The 16,774-nt window shown below is 48.1% G+C and overlaps 1 protein-coding gene across 1 annotated transcript in view; it reads left to right on the top strand.

Moving 5' to 3' along the window:
• Positions 1–13,528, top strand: part of LOC103235563 (leukocyte immunoglobulin-like receptor subfamily B member 2) — a 34,329-nt gene extending 20,801 nt beyond the window's left edge. The window contains exons 16-26 of the mRNA XM_073017217.1: positions 8,739–8,891; positions 9,047–9,082; positions 9,270–9,554; positions 9,701–10,000; positions 10,312–10,362; positions 10,642–10,692; positions 11,327–11,443; positions 11,750–11,825; positions 11,908–11,945; positions 12,206–12,258; positions 13,382–13,528. Of these exons, the coding sequence (XP_072873318.1) occupies positions 8,739–8,891; positions 9,047–9,082; positions 9,270–9,554; positions 9,701–10,000; positions 10,312–10,362; positions 10,642–10,692; positions 11,327–11,443; positions 11,750–11,825; positions 11,908–11,945; positions 12,206–12,258; positions 13,382–13,528 (1,307 nt within the window). The remainder of the gene's footprint in view (positions 1–8,738; positions 8,892–9,046; positions 9,083–9,269; positions 9,555–9,700; positions 10,001–10,311; positions 10,363–10,641; positions 10,693–11,326; positions 11,444–11,749; positions 11,826–11,907; positions 11,946–12,205; positions 12,259–13,381) is intronic.
• Positions 13,529–16,774: the final 3,246 nt, after the last annotated feature.

Genomic DNA, 16,774 nt, shown 5'->3' with positions numbered 1-16,774 from the left:
TCCGTCTCAAAAAAAAAAAAAAAAAAAAAAAAGGATGAGTTCATATCCTTTGTAGGGACATGGATGAAGCTGTAAACCATCATTCTTAGCAAACTAACACAAGAACAGAAAACCAAACGCTGCCTGTTCTCACTTATAAGTGGGAGTTGAACAATGAGAACACATGGACACAGGGAGGGGAACATCACACACTAGGGTCTGTTGAGGGATACCATTAGGAGAAATACCTAATGTGGATGATGGGTTGATGGATGCAGCAAACCACCATGGCACGTGTATACCTATGTTACAAACCTGCACCTTCTGCACATGTACCCCAGAACTTAAAGTATAGTTTTGAAAAAACAAATATGCAGTTATGATCATGAGAAAGGTTGTACGGATTTTGGGGCATGAGCTGTGTGAGATCTGTGCTGAGGATGTAGACGATGAAGCAATATTGTTGGTGCAGGAAGTAATGACAGCAGCTGGAAAAACCCTTGGAGGAGCCGCCTCCCCCATGAGCCTGCCCTGCTTTCTTCTTGCCTTGCTGTCTCCTCCGTCTCTGGCTTCTCTCCTTCCCTGGCCCCCATGTTGTGATGCCACATCCCACATGAAGGATGTCTACGTACAACTCCACACAACCTCCAGATCTATTCAATGCGGTGTCCTGCAAATTCCTCCTGTAGAATGTCCAGTTAGCCTGATGCACGTTGCTGAGCCTTGAGACTGCAGCCCTCAGTGAAGAGACTCAAGCAGTGTGGTTGAGTAACCGAATCAAGGGACTGAAATTTATGTCTAGATTGGGAAATGCAAATCCAGGATGATATCCCAACAGGCTGTCTGGATTCTGTAGTTTCCTCTCTCTTCCCTTGGTGTTTCCTGTTGTAGCTCCTTCCAGAGCACCAGCACCTGAACAAACACTCTCTGCACATCCTCCTGCAAGTGACAGCTCCTTTGCCAGCCTCTGTGTCTTCCTGCGTAACTGGTGGCAATTATGGCTCCTTCAGGGTGGTGGTGCAAATTATACGAGATTGTGAATTCCAAGACAAGAGACAGGAGTTTGTTGTTATTATTGGTTTGTTTCCATTTTAATGCCAGTTGTTGAAGACAGGATACAACAAGTAGAATATCATACACTGTGGAGAGTTTCACAAATTGCTTCAGCCAATTTGGGGAGGAGTTTGGAATTTTAAGGGGAAGTGATGGGCAGTTATGACCAGGCAGCCTTACCACAGAGATTACTCAAAAAACAGAGCACATCTGCCCCATGACACAGGCAAACGAATTGGGAGAGAAGCGTTGTTCCCCTCGGCCACATACTGTCAAATACAAACATTCATCCTCTGATAAATGAATACATTTTTTTTTAAGAGGCTTCACTCTGTTGTCCAGGCTGGAGTGCAATGGCACAGTCTTGGCTCACTGCAGCCTCCACCTCCCGAGTTGAAACGGTTCTCCTGCCTCAGCCTCCCAAGTAGCTGGAACTACAGGCATCTGCCACCACACCTGGCTAATTTTTGTTTTTTGTCTTTGTTTTTTGAGACAGAGTCCCGCTTTGTCACCTAGGCTGGAGTGCAGTGGCGCGATCTCAGCTCACTGCAATCTCTGTGCCCTGGGTACAAGCAATTCTCCTGCCTCAGCCTCCTGAGTAGCTAAGACTACAGCTGCTCACCACCACACTGGCAAATATTTGTATTTTAGTAGCGATGGGGTTTCAACATGTTGGCCAGGCTGGTCTTGAACTCCTGAACTCAGATGATCCGCCCGCCTCGGCCTCACAAAATTCTGGGATTACAGGCGTGAGCCGCCACTCCCGGGCAAAATGAATACATACTTTGTGTTGCATTTATAAAACAGATCATTATACAGTAGTGAAAAATGCATAAACTAGGTCTACCGACAAAAATAGAGATGAATCCTGGAAATGTAACGGCGCGTGAAAGAAGGAGGCCGAAAAGAATGCCTGTGAAATGACTGCGTTTTTTGGAAAGAGACAGTATATTTCATTTAGGAAGTAATAGAAAGATGCGAAAATTATGAATAAAGAAACAAAATGACTCACTTAAAAATAATGGTGGTTGTCGCACACACAGATTATGAAAGGAAGTCAAGAAGCTTCCGGAACAACAGCCATGTCCCTTCTGACTTTCCTTTGGTTCTACCTATCTTCTGTTTTGATTATTATTAATCGGTCATTTTGTTTAATGTTTATTCTTTAGGTTTTTAAGCTTCGCAACAAACAATGAAAAAATAGAAAGGTTTTGGAAGAAACTCGGGTGATAACAGTTGGATCCATTGGAAACCATATGGGAAATAGCAAGTTTTCTGAAACCTCAACCCAGGCCGGTCCAGAGAGGGAACAAGTGCCCTGGCTGGACTGTTTTTTGTTTGTTTGTTTGTTTTTGGCTGTTGTTGTTTGTTTTTTGTTTTTGTTTTGTTTTGTTTTTCAGATGGCGTTTTGCTCTTGTTGCCCAAGCTGGAGTGCAATGGCTCAATGTCAGCTCACTGCAACCTCCGCCTCCTGGGTTGAAGTGATTCTCCTGCCTCAGTCTCCTGAGTAGCTAGCATTACAGACATGGGCCACCACACTTGGCTAATTTTTATACTTTTAGTAAAGATGGGGTTTCACACCATGTCCACTAGGCTGGTCTTGAACTCCTGACCTCAGGTGATCCACCCACCTTGGCCTCCCAAAGTGTTGGGATTACAGGCGTGAGTCACTGCACCCGACCTGGTTGGACTCTTGACACCACATGGTGTGGGCTTGCATGAGGTGGACTTCTGACTTTAAATCCTCCTAGGAATCGTCAGTACCGCTCAATGGTGACGCACTTCATCTCTGTATTCTGAGGCTGTGTGTTAAATGCAATATCCATTGGTTACTCCCTGTGGAACTCTAAGGAAGGTCCTTAAACTGTGCGTCTCACAGTCAACGCCCATAGCCCTGGAATGGTAGGAGTGCTCATCTTCAAAGGTTGCTGCCAGGTACTAGTGGGTAGTGTACCTACCTCACTAACCACGGGGCTCAGTAACATTTTCTGCAAAGGACAGGATAGTAAGTAGTGTAGGCTTTGAAGGCAATAGGAGCTCTGTCGCAGCTACTGAACTCTAGCGCAGTAGGGTGAAAGCAACCACTGACAATTTGTAAATGAATGAACATTGCTATGGCCCAATAAATAACATTTTATTTATGGAAATGGGTGAGGAACCAGTTTTGACAGTAGGGTCACAGTATGCTGACTCCTGACTTCAAAGAGCTGAGCCTGGCATCGTTTTTTGTGTTCAAGATACATGACTTACCTAACATTAGCACCATCGTGCAATTATTTTTGTCACCATCATCATCATCATTATCATCATCATTATCATCACTATCATTATTCTTATTATCATCCCCAACATTGGCCTCCTCCTCCCCATCATTACTGTCTTCATCAAAACCATCATTGTGTCTTCACAATGATATGGCACAATGCATCTTTCCTCCAACGTGGAAAATATGAGTCTACCATATTTTCTTCTCTCCATAATGAGAGTAAATTCCAACCCAGAAATGTCCTGAAGGGAGAGGAAAATTCTCTCTTCTGCCTTCCACGTTCTGGAAGTATTTATTAAAATGAGAGATAAAAATGCAGACAGAATCTTTAGATATTGTAACCTATTGAAAAGGCTGCAATAAAACACTACTAAAGAAATACATTTATATCTATTTGTATTCATTTGAAGTAATTTCAAATGAAGTCCAGGTTATTGCACTCTAAGGCTAAATGTATTCTTATGCTTGAAAATTGAGATTAAGTTGATTAATGTAGATGTTAGGGTTTAGTTCATTGTCCAGGCAGTCCAGTGCAGTGAATCAGTGGTTGGAGATCAGGGAAATAATTTATTCTATTCTGGGACAGATATCTTCTCAATCTCACTAGACTGACAGCACAAAGACAGGAAACAAGGGAGCTATATTCAAAATAGAGAAAGGCAGAGTCTAGCATGAGCTAGGAATGACTCAGCCAAAGGGATATTTGAGCAACCATAGAGTTTTCCACATGCTGACATTTTGGGGATCCCCCCATGGGCCAGTCAACCCCCAAATGATCAAACTTCACTAAACCCAATCATAATTTGACCCTTGCCCAGGAGACGCAGCATGGGGTAGGAGCTAAGAATCGTCCTTCTCGGTGTTACGTGATGTCAGTTGAACATGAAACAATCCCATTACTAGGTATATACCCAAAGGATCCTAAATCGTTCTACTATAAAGACTCATACACACGTATGTTTGTTGTGGCACTATGCACAATAGCAAAGACTTGGAACGAACCCAAATGCCCATCAATGATAGAATGGATAAAGAAAAGGTGGCACATATACACCATGGAATACTATGCAGCCATGAAAACAGGGATGAGTTCATGTCCTTTGCAGGGACATGGATGAAGCTGGAAACCATCATTCTCAGCAAACTAACACAAGAACAGAAAACCAAAGACGGCATGTTCTCACTAATATGTGGGAGCTGAACATGAGAACACATGGACACAGGGAGGGGAACATCACACACTGGGGCCTGTCAGGGAGTTGGGGGTCTAGGAGAGGGATAGCATTAGGAGAAATACCTAATGTACATGATGGGTTGATGGGTGCAACAAACCACCGTGGCACGTGTGTGCCTCTGTAACAAACCTGCACATTCTACACATGTATCCCAGAACTTGAAGCATAATCATAAAAAAAAAAGAAAATGAAACAATAAAACATGAGTTCTTATGAATCACAGAACACCCGTGCCCCCAAATTAAGTTGGAAATTTATGATTCATTCCAATTAGGTCGTTTTTAGTATCTCACAAAAGTTTGATTCTACAGTGAAACATACTTTGAAAAGAATGAAAAGATTCTTGTGGTCTTTTTACTTCTTGTAAGGCGTTAGGATCCACTCGTTTGAATACCTTTGCCCAGGACCACCTGCAATGCTTCCCTTTCCACCCCCAGGCATCCCTTCATTCAGATAATGCCAACTCATCATCACCTTCTTACCTCTCATTCAGCTTCCTCACCACCCTCCATCTCAAATCCACAAAATATGTTATTGCTTTCTCTTTTTTTTCTTTATTTTTTGAACTTCGACTTTTATTTTAGATATGGGGATATATGCTCAGGTTTGCTACATGAGACTATTGCACCCAGGAGGTGAGTGCAGTACCCAGTGAGTATTTCTTTCATCCTATCCTATTGCTTTAAATCTTTCCTTCCCGGGACTGGTCCTATTTCTAAACTTTTTGTGTACTGATTTTATCAACTTAGTTTTTGCTAGGATGCTAGATTTTCCAGGAGGGGAGGTAACTGGAAATGAAGTCTGGGTTACTGTGAATCCAATATATCTGCTTTGCTCGCCTTTATCTCTTGTGTCCTGGGATGGCCACAGATTGACATGTTTAAATGTTTCTTAAGTGAGGATGGATAAGATTTACTGAACGGTGAGTACATGACTACAAAAACAAAATGAGGCTGGGTGATGTGGCCGATGCCTGTAATCCCAGCACTTTGGGAGGGCAAGGCGGGCAGATCACCTGAGATCAGGAGTTCAAAACCAGCCTGGATAACATGGTGAAACCCCATCTCTACTAAAAACACAAAAATTAGCTGGGCGTGGTGGCTCATGCCTGTAATCCCAGCACTTTGGGAGGGCAAGGCGGGCAGATCACCTGAGGTCAGGAGTTCAAAACCAGCCTGGATAACATGGTGAAACCCCATCTCTACTAAAAATACAAAAATGAGCCTGGTGTGGTGGCAGCTGCCTGTAATCTCAGCTACTCGGGAGGATGAGGCAGGAGAAGTGCTTGAACCCTGGAGGCTGAGGTTGCAGTGAGCGGAGATTGCGCCACCGCACTCTAGCCTGGGTGACAGAGCGTGATCCTGTCTCAAAAAAAAAAAAAAAAAAAAAAAGGAAGAGAAAAAAAGCAGCAAAATACAAGAAGAAGTCCAGGACTGGTAAAGGCAAGTCATGTTGAGCGGTTAGAAAAGGGGTGAGGACATCGAAAAACTTCCTGGCATAGTTCCCACTCCTTCTCTAGCACAGGTTACTCTGAAAGCAGGACTTAAGGATATGAGCGCAGGTAACTGATTTGGGTACCAGGGTTAAGGGAACAGGATAGAGAAAGAGAGAAGGGAAGGGATTTCTGAGATCAGCACGCCTTGCGGACACACTGCAGCAGGTAACAAGGACAGGTGCACACCAGGATCTCTGATAGTTGCAGACCACGATCCAGAACTTCCCTCCAAAGCAGGAGATACTCGGCACTATGTGTATGACTTTCTAGTCCCCATTTCTGGGAGTTTGTTTTTCCCCAGAGATTGTCCGATGCATCAGGCTTTGGCTGAAATAGCTTCCCGTCAGCTCCTTACACACCAGTGTGGAGACACGCATGGAAATCCTCGAAATGAGATACTGCCCCGTGATTCTGAGTGACCCCAAAGGATACGGAATGAGGTACTAAAAGCAGGTGCTTGGAAACCTGAATGCAGCGATATTCACGCAGTTCCCGGCACTTGTACTTTCAGCCTCTTGCAAGCCTCTCCTTCTTTGCCTTCCTGACCATTAGACATGATTTATTTTGGGTTTGTTTTAACCTCTACTTCCTCCTTCCCCTCCCACCCTATGTTTCAGTTCTAAAATTAGAAGGTCCTCTCATCTTTTTTTTTTTTGGACTGAGTCTTGCTCTGTCGCCCAGCCTGGAGAGCAGTGGCGCGATCTCCGCTCACTGCAAGCTCCGCCTCCCGGGTTCACGCCATTCTCCTGCCTCAGCCTCCCTAGAAGCTGGGACTACAGGTGCCCGCCACCTCGCCCGGCTAATTTTTTTTTTTTTTTTTTTTTGTATTTTTAGTAGAGACAGGGTTTCAGCGTGTTCGCCAGGATGGTCTCGATCTCCTGACCTCGTGATCCACCCGCCTTGGCCTCCCAAAATGCTGGGATGACAGGTGTGAGCCACCGCACCCTGCTCTCTCATTCTTTTAAGGAGATCAGAGGCAGAAAATGATTAGTCACCATCTAGGACAGACCACAATTCCAGATCATTGCAGGACATGCCCATTCGAATGGATGATTATTGAGAGCTGACCACCTGCAGTGTTTTACACAGGCAGCGGCCTGAGGGTGGAAGTTAATGCAGGCAGTGGTCTGAGGGTTGAAGCTAATCCAGGCAGTGGTCTGAGGGTTGAAGCTATCTGGCCTTTTTGCATGCTTGTTATCTATTTATGGTTATTTTTCTTTTCAAAATAATTTTACTAAATATTGAATTCACCAACTATATGTATTTATGGAGTACAATGTGTTATAAATGTATACATTGCGGAATGATGGAATCAAGCCAATTAACATGTCCATCACTCCACATACTAACATCTATCTGCAGTGAAGACATTTAAAATCTGTGCTTGGCCTGGCGCGGTGGCTCATGCCTGTCATCCCAGCAACTTTGGGAGGCCCAGGCAGGTGGATCATCTGAGATCAGGAGTTCAAGACCAGCCTGGTCAACATGGTGAAACCCCATCTCTGTTAAAAACACAAAAATTAGCCAGTAGTGGTGGCGGGTGCCTGCAATCCCAGCTACACAGGAGGCTAAAGCAGGAGAGTCACTTGAACCTGGGAGGCGGAGGTTGCAGTGAGCTGAGATCACACCACTGCACTCCAGCCTGGGCGACAGAGCGAGACTTCGTCTCAGAAAAGAAAGAAAAAATAAAAGATTTTGGAGCTACATCGTGCCGGCGCTGCAGAGAATGAGTTTCGTTTTGCGGCACAGTTTTTAGGTGGCTACTGGGCTCTGGTAGAGATGGACCGTTTGGCCTCACGTAGGCAGGGCCCCGTGGGACATCAGGAGCCGACCATGACCTGGCTGTGCACTGGCCCACCAAGCGATCAACTGGCGTGCCCAGCCGCTCTCCGTCATCACAGAGAAGTGGTTTCTGAGAGATTTGGCTAAAGGAATCCCTGAAGGCCTGTGGGAGGCAGAACAGTGACCTTCCAGAGATGTCCACGTCCTGAGCCTCAGACCCTGTGAATAGGGGGAACTTATGTGGCAAAACGAACTTTGCAGATGTGATTAAGTTAAGGATCTTGGGTTGGGGAGATTATCCAGGTGGGCCAATGTAATCACACGGGGCTGAGTAAATGAAACAGGGGAGGCAGCAGGGTCAGAGTGAGAGAAGGGGGTGAGTAGATGGAAGCAGGGGCCGGATAACGGGACTGGTGGCTTTGAGGATGGAGGGAATGGTGAGGCCGGAATGTGGGAGCCTGCAGAAGCTTGAACAGGCCGGGGAACGGATCCTCCCTGGAGCCTCCAGGAAGACACAGCTCTGATGGCAACTGTGTTTTAGCCCAAGGAGACCCATTTTGGACTTGTGACCTCTGGAATGGTAAGTCAAGAAACCTACATTATGTTAAGCCACTAAGCTTGTGGTGATTTGTTATGGCAGCAATAGGAAGGTTTATGGTTCACCTGTGCTCTGAAAACACAGGTTTTTGTTTGTTTGTTCAATGATGTACCCCCAGCATCAGGCACATTGCAAATACACAATACATACGGGTTGATGTTTGGGCAAGACAGGAATTAAGATCAGGGAGACAGCAGGCTGGGATCAGAGAGACCCCATTTCTGTCTGAAATGTCTGCAGAGAACCTGGTGCCCCAGCCCTAGCCCTGGGGAAATGAAAGCCAGGCTGGAGTTCAAATGAGGGCAGTTTCCCTTCCTGCGGGCTGCTGATGGAACAACCCCATGACTAGAAGGACCCAGCCTCCGCGGCCACACACCGTGTGTCTCTCTGTTCCGCCGGCACTGGGGACTCATCCATCGGCACAGCTGGGGCCACTGGGAGGAGACGCCATGACCCCCACCCTCATGGTCCTGTTCTGCTTCGGTGAGATTTAAGGAGGGGGAGGGGAGACCCGAGTCTTGGAAGAACTTTGCCTCACAGCCGGGCCCTGGTTCTTTAGGAGACTCAAAAATCTCAGGGTAAAGAGAGGACCTGCTCAGGCTTCAGGGGCAAATCTCTCACAGGGAATTCTCTTCCAGGGCTGAGTCTGGGCACCAGGACCTGTGTGCAGGCAGGTGAGTCTGTCCCCAGCTGTCCCAGGTCCCTCCTCCTCCCTGGGGACAAAGGGCCACCCATTGGCAGCTGGGAGAGGAGACAGCAGTACTGGGTGACTGATGGCGACATCTGAAGGGTCCTGGGACTGAGAGCTGGGATCTGAGGGCTGAGGGACCTCTTGGGATGCAGCCTCTGATTTCCTTCCAGGGCCCCTCCCCAAACCCACTGTCTGGGCTGAGCCTGGCTCTGTGATCAGCTGGGGGAGCCCCGTGACCATCTGGTGTCAGGGGACCCTGGACGCTCAGGAGTACCGTCTGGATAAAGAGGGAAGCCCAGCACCCTGGGACAGACAGAAACCACTGGAGCCCAGGAACAAGGCCAAGTTCTCCATCCCATCCGTCACACAGCACTACGCAGGGAGATATCGCTGTTACTATCACAGCCATCCAGACTGGTCAGAGCGCAGTGACCCCCTGGAGCTGGTGGTGACAGGTGAGAGGACACTCAGGGGTCGCAGCCACAGGCTCTGTCCTCAGGAAGCAGGTCGGCTCTCAGGGGCGTCTCCCTCTCACAGCCCAGCCCTGGGGATAATGCGGGAGGTGGGAGCCCATTAAACACGGTGCCTCCTTCTCTCCTAGGAGCCTACAGCAAACCCACCCTCTCAGTCCTGCCGAGTCCTCTTGTGACCTCAGGAGAGAGCGTGACCCTGCTGTGTCAGTCATGGAGCCCGATGGACACTTTCCTTCTGTTTAAGGAGGGGGCAGCCCATCCCCTGCTGCGTCTGAGATCAGAGCACGGAGCTCAGCTGCACCAGGCTGAATTCCCCATGGGTCCTGTGACCTCAGTGCATGGGGGGACCTACAGGTGCATCAGCTCACGCAGCTTCTCCCACTACCTGCTGTCACGCCCCAGTGACCCCGTGGAGCTCACAGTCTTAGGTGAGGCTCCTGAGCCTGTCCCCTCTGAGCTCAATGGCTCAGCTCAGGCCCTGCCCCCAGGAGAGCTCTGGGCAGGGACGGAGGAAGGGGGGCTCAGCCAAGGGGAGACTCAGCCCTCAGAGGGGAGGAGGACAACGGGGTCCTCCCGGCATGCCCATGCTCTTTTCCCTTACCTGGGGTCCGGAAGGTGCCAGGAGGGGAGAGACATGGTCCCTGGGAAGCCACAGGGCAGATGTAGGAAGAGGTTCAATTTGAGGTGGAGACTCCGGGGCAACCCCAGACTCTCACCCTCCTCTTGTCCTTCTACCCAGGATCCTTGGAGAGTCCCAGCCCCTCACCCACAAGGTCCATCTCAGCAGCTGGTGAGTCTTAGAGGCCTCTGTCCAGAGAGTTTCCAAAGCCTGAGGCCTGTCTCAAGACATGCTCAGTGGATCTAAGTCCGCGTTCCAATTCTCAGCTGGGCTTTCTTTCAGGGATGTGGGAGTCGGGCAGTGACTTGGGAGGCACTACAGCCTCCCAAGGCCCTGAGGATGGGCTCATGCGGAGTGAGGGGTCAAGGCAGAGGGAGATGTTGGGAGGAGAAGCCGAGCTGAGGTGGGGGGCAGGGCAGCCCCAGCCCTCACGTCCCTGTTCTAACCCAGCAGGCTCTGAGGACCAGCGCCTCATGCCTACAGGGTCAGACCCCCAGAGTGGTGAGTGAGGGGCTCTGAGTGGGAGGTGAATGCGGTCCCTGGGGGGCAGGGGTGGGCTCTGTCCTAGGTTCAGGCTCCTCCGAAGGTGGTGACGTGGACAGGCCCCTCCCCTGCCTGGGCCCCAGTTTCTCCAAGTATAAAGGAGAGAGGCCTGGGGGTGGGAACATTCCTTTCAGCTCTGACTCCCAGCTGTGATCTCCTGGGAGAGGAGGCCTCCCAGGGAAGCCTCCCAGAGTCGATTCTGCAGGGGCCTGTCCTGTCCCACCTGCAGTGGTGACGGTGACCTGGGGCAGGGGAGGGGAGCAGGGCTGTGGTTCAAGATGATCAAGCTCTTTCCCTGCAACTCTGGGGCTTGGCTCTGGTGCAGGGAACAAGGGCTGCAGGTCAGAGTCCCGGGTTCCCTTCCTAGCTCTGCTGCTTCCTGGCTGGGGGCCTGGGACAGGCGATTCCCCTCTCTGAGCCTCAGTTTCCTCCTTTGTGAAATGGGTGGAGAGAGGGTGGCAATCTCAAGTTGCATGACTGCTGTGAGGGTTGGAGGTAATGAAAGAAAGACCCAGCACACACAGTAGGTGTGCGCACAGTAGGTGCTCACATCAGTGACATCATCCCCATTCCTGATGTCATCACGCCCAAGGTCTGAGAAGGCACTGGGAGGTACTGATCGGGGTCTTGGTGGTCTCCATCCTGCTTCTCTCCCTCCTCTTCTTCCTCCTCCTCCAACACTGGCGTCAGGGCAAACACAGGACATCAGGTAAGTAGGAAATTGGGGGACCCGTGGGCCGATGCAGGGTGGGGTCAGGGCGCTAGCCAAAGAGACTCCAGATAGGAGAGGTCAGCTGAGGAACTGCTCCAGAAATTCCCAGTGAGAAAATCTAGAAAGAAGAAAATAAAGAAGGGCATAATGGAAGTGCTTTATTCTTTCGGTTTTTCTACACTTAGGAAGGATTTAAAACATCCTTGCAAGTGTATTTTCGGGTTTGTCTTCCTCTTGAGTTGCATGTGCAAGGCAGGTGGTTCTAACATTCCGAGAGCTGAGACTCTGTGCACCTTTCCCCAGCCCAGAGACAGGCTGATTTCCAACGTCCTCCAGGGGCTGCAGAGCCAGAGCCCAAGGATGGGGGTCTACAGAGGAGGTAATTCTGCCAGAAGGCCTCAGACTCCCACTCACCCCAACAGCCCCCTCACTGCCCCTCACACTCCCGTGTCCTCCCCCAGGTCCAGCCCAGCTGCTGACGTCCAGGGAGAAAACCCCAGTAAGTGAGAGGCAGAGGGGGTGCACCTGGGGTGGAGATGCGGGCCCCAAAGTTTCAATAGCAATGGAGGCAGGAGTACAGGCTGGTAAGGGTCAGGGACTCGGGGGGAGGTGGTCTGAACCCACACTGTAGGACCTCAGGCACATCACAGCCCCTCCCTGCATCACAGTGGCCCTAATGGGAACAGGGCAGGGTCCGGCAGGACTCAGAGGTCTCAGGGAACCTTCCCAGGAGACAAACGCCTTGCTGTGTCCCCGCAGATGCTGCCATGAAGGACACACAGCCTGAGGACGGGGTGGAGCTTGACAGTCAGGTGAGACCCCGCCCCTGTCCTGGGCACCAAAGACCTCCTGGTGCCAGATCTAATCCTGCAGGACTTCTCTGTCCTCTTTCCCCTGGTTCTCAGCATCATCACGGTGGACCCCTCCTTGTCCAGCATGCTGCCTCCCGCCTGCTGTGACCTCACTCTCTCCTGCTGTCCTGGGACCTCGCGGGCCTCCTCCCGGGTCCCCTTCCTGCTCCTCCTCCTCTGTTTGGCCGTCTGGTGGTTAGAGCGCTCCCCAGGCCTCAGGAGGATGAGGAATAGATGAACCACCCCAGTCCCCTGGGCCCCGCTTCATTCATTCATCCAGCGAGTGTTCCCAGGGAGCTCACTATGGATCGGGCTCCCTGTGGGAGCTGCAGACACAGCAGGGAGCAAAGCCACCCCCGCCTCCTGAGTTCACCTCGTAGTGGGAGACAAAATGCAAATAAATGCAAATAAAAGGAGTGCAACGTGCTGTAAGAAACATAAACCAGGGAAAGGGCAGAGAGTGTGGGGCAGTGGGGCCAGTCTGAATGGTAAGGGGAGGGCTGTCTGCTCAGCTGTCATCTGAGAAGCCTGGACTGAAGGGGCCACAGGATCCTCTAATGGACAAGTCCCTGCAGGCAGAAGAAACAGCTGTGCAAAGGCCCCGAGGCAGCATCGAGCTCTTTCAGGAAGGCAGGCATTAGGCTGCAGCCAAATGGGCAAGGTCAGAGTGAGGAGGAGAGGCCAGAACCACAGGGAGGGAGAGGCCAGACCCTCCACGGCCTTAGGGCATCCCTGAGATTCCATCAGGAAAGGGATGTAATCGGATCACCTTGGAAACAGTGAAGAAAATTGACTCCAGGAGATCAGGGGGATTCGAGGACACCCCCCACCAGTGTCTTTCTCCAGCACAGCCCACACAATGAAGACCCCCAGGCAGTGACGCATGCCCAGGTGAAACACTCCAGACCTAGGAGAGAAATGACCTCTCCTCCCTCCCCACTGTCCAAGGAATTCCTGGACACAAAGGACACACAGGCGGAAGAGGACAGGCAGATGGACACTCAGGCTGGTCCTTTCCTCTCCAGGCCCCCAGCCTTCTCCTACCCCCATCATGTTCCTTCCCTCTCACTCTCCCCCACTGCAGGCTGCTACATCTGAAGCCCCCCAGGATGTGACCTACGCCCAGCTGCAGAGCTTGACCCTCAGACGGGAGGCAACTGAGCCTCCTCCATCCCAGAAACGGGAACCTTCAGCTGAGCCCAGTGTCTATGCCACTCTGGCCATCCACTAATCCAGGGAGGACCCAGACCCCACAAACCACGGAGACTCAGGACCCCAGAAGGCATGGAAGTTGCCCCCAGTGGACATCATTGAACCCCAGCCAGCCTAGATCCCTAACACAGACCACTAGAAGATTCTGGGAACTTTGGGCTTCACCTGATTCTGCAAAGATAAATAGTATCCCTGCATTATCAAAATAAAGTAGCAGACTTCTCAGTTCACAATGAGTTAACTGATGAAAAAAAAAAAAAAAAACAGAAGTCAGAAAATGTTTTAAATTGAGTGATCATGTAAATATTACACATCAAACCAATGACATGGGAAAATGGGAGCTTCTAATGAGGACAAACAAAAACTAAGGAAAAATTAATAAAGTCAAAAGTTTATTCTTGAAAACATTAATGATACATGGAACTTGGCCACAATGAGAAAAATAAGAATAAAAAAAGAGCAGGCACCCTTTTCCATACAGGAACAAAACAGGAGGCAGCACTACAGACCCTACACACAACTTCACAAAGGTGAAAGAAAACTGAGCAATTCTATGCCAACATAACAGAAAATGCAGATGAGATAGATGAAATATTCAAAATTACAGTTTACTTAATGAACATAAGGATAAATAGAAAAATTGAATCATCATACATAAACATATATAAAATGCATTGATCCTGTAATAAAAAATGTTCCCGCAAAGTAAATGCCACTTCAGGAAGATTTGTTGGTGGTTTTCTCAAACTCTATGCACTCATGAAACACACAGACACACACACACACACACGGAAACTTGCTTAAATTTTCCCTGAGAATATTCTGTGTATATTTACACAAATACATTTTATCAGACTAGGAACAAGTTGATACCCAAACCTGACACGGAAACTACAAAATGGGAAAGTCATGGATGATCTCTCACAAAAATATAAATCCCTTAACAAATATTAACCAGTAAGATTCATATCTCTATAAAATAGACAATATATCATGATCACACTGGTTTTTTATTATTTTTTAATTTTGTTTATGAAAAGCAAGGGTAGCTTAATTTTCAAAAACTCAATGTAATTCAGTATTTTAACAAAATGAACAAAAAATTATTATCTCAACAGACAAAGCTTTTGTCTGAGCACCTTTTCATATACCTGCTGACTATTTGTATGTCTTCTTTTGAGAAATGCCTGTTCAGCTCCTTTGCCCGTGTTTCAAGTAGTTTTTGGTTTCTTACTGTTGTGTCGTTTTAGTTCCTCATATATTTTTAAATATTAACCCTTTATCAGATACACAGCTTGCAACGATTTTCTCCCATTTCTGAGTTGTCTCTTCATTCTGTTGTTTGCTGTGCAGAAGCTGTTTAGTTAGAAGGCACACCCTTTGTCTACTTTTGCTTTTGTTGCTTGTGTTTTCAGGGCCATATCCAAAAAACTTTGCCTAGACCAACGTCTTGAAGCTTTTCTCTCACCCATTTTTGTACATGGGATAATGGTTCAATTTCATTCCTCTTCATATGAATATCCCCAGGATGTGACCTATGCCTAGCTGCACAACTTAACCCTCAAACAGGAAATAATGAAGCCTCCTTCCTCCCAGGAAAGGGAAAGTTCAGCTGAGCTGAGCTTATACACTGCACTGGCTATCCACTAGCCCAGGGAGGACCCAGACCTCCACACTCCATGGAGACTAAGTTCTCCCAGGACCATTTATTCAGAAGCACTGCCCTCTCTTGTTCTTGGAAACTTTGTTGAGGATCAATTCACCATAATTGTGTGTGTTTCATTCTTTGCTTTCATCCTTGTTGCACTGATCACTGTACCTGTTTCTATGTCAGTTCCATGCTGTCTTCCTTGCTGTGGCTTTGTAGGATATTTAGGGATTCCAAAGTGTGATACCCCATTTTTCCCTTTGCTCAAGATTGTTTTGGCTATTTGGGGTCCTTTTGTAGTCCCATTCAAATTTTAGGATTGTTTTTCTATGTCTGTGGAAAATGACCTTGGAATTTTGATAGGAATTGCATTGAGTCTGCAGGTATAAACTTTTTTTTAAGTCCCAGGGCACATGTACAGGACAGGCAGGTTTATTACATAGGTAGGCATGTACCATGGTGGTTTGCTGCACCTATCAACCCATTACCTAGGTATTAAGCCTGACATGCAAAACTCTTTTTCCTAATGCTCTCCCTCCCTTCATCCTCTGCCCTCCCCCCACAGGGAGGAGGCCAGCAAGCTTTAATGTGCAAATGCCAGTCATTAAAACCTGGGTTCACTCAATATGGTGATTCCCACCGTCTTCTCTTTGTCACCACCTGTGCCAAGTGTGATGGCCACCTCCAGATAACACCATGTGTTCAAAACATCAGGGTGACCCATATTTGCATATTAAAGGGCTAAGGTGAGAGGGACAGGATTTTTATGGGCTACGTAAATGACACACCTCTTCAAACCAATCCCCTGGGTCCTATGCAAACCAGACACTGCCTTCTCCAGCATCCCAATCTAAGCAACCCCTTTTCCACCCAACACGGGATTCCTCTTTGTTCCAAGCTCCCCTGCCTCTCTCTCTGTATGGGGAGCTGTTTTCTTTCTTCCTTCTTTCTTGCCTACTAAACTTTTGCTCCTTGAAACCACTCCACGTGTGTCTGTGTCATTTTATCTAAACTGGTATGAGACCAAAAACCCTGGTGTTCCTCTAGTCATTGAAGCCATATCATTTTGGTGTGTTGGCCAGGAAAGGGGATTCATTCATCAGACTGGTGAGTATGGAGTGAATCTCAGCCTTAAATCTGTCCTTTACTCTCAAGGCTCTCTTCCAGCTCTCCTGTCACCAAACTTTCTCTCTCTATCCATGGTTTCTTTCTCTATGTTTAGTGTGCAGGAATCTTTGCAGCTCAGGAAAACAGGTCTGTTAAAAAAAAATTGCAAATTGCAGCAGGCAGTAATTCATTAAATGTCTCTCTCTATGGTTTCTCAGGTGAGGATATGGTATTCCTAAGTGGTACCTAGTGGAAATAGAAATCTTCTTCGTAAGACACATTGCTGGTCCTTTGCTCTACACTGCAGCTTCCTTTCACACCACTAAAAACCAGGCTCTAAGCTATTTCTGTAAATGGGAGAGCTCTGCTTTCAACAGTTAGGAGTAAAATGTCTTCCACTTCTAAATTTTAGTCCCAATATTGTCCCATCCATTCGGTGCCTACGTTCTTTTTTTTTTTTTTTTTAATTTATTTATTATTATTAAACTTCAAGTTGTAGGGTACATGTGC

Source organism: Chlorocebus sabaeus, chromosome 6 (genome assembly GCF_047675955.1).
Source record: "Chlorocebus sabaeus isolate Y175 chromosome 6, mChlSab1.0.hap1, whole genome shotgun sequence".
NCBI classification, from domain to species: domain Eukaryota; kingdom Metazoa; phylum Chordata; class Mammalia; order Primates; family Cercopithecidae; genus Chlorocebus; species Chlorocebus sabaeus.
The sequence above is the reverse complement of the archived record's forward strand: the minus strand, read 5'-3'. Positions and strand labels throughout refer to the sequence as shown.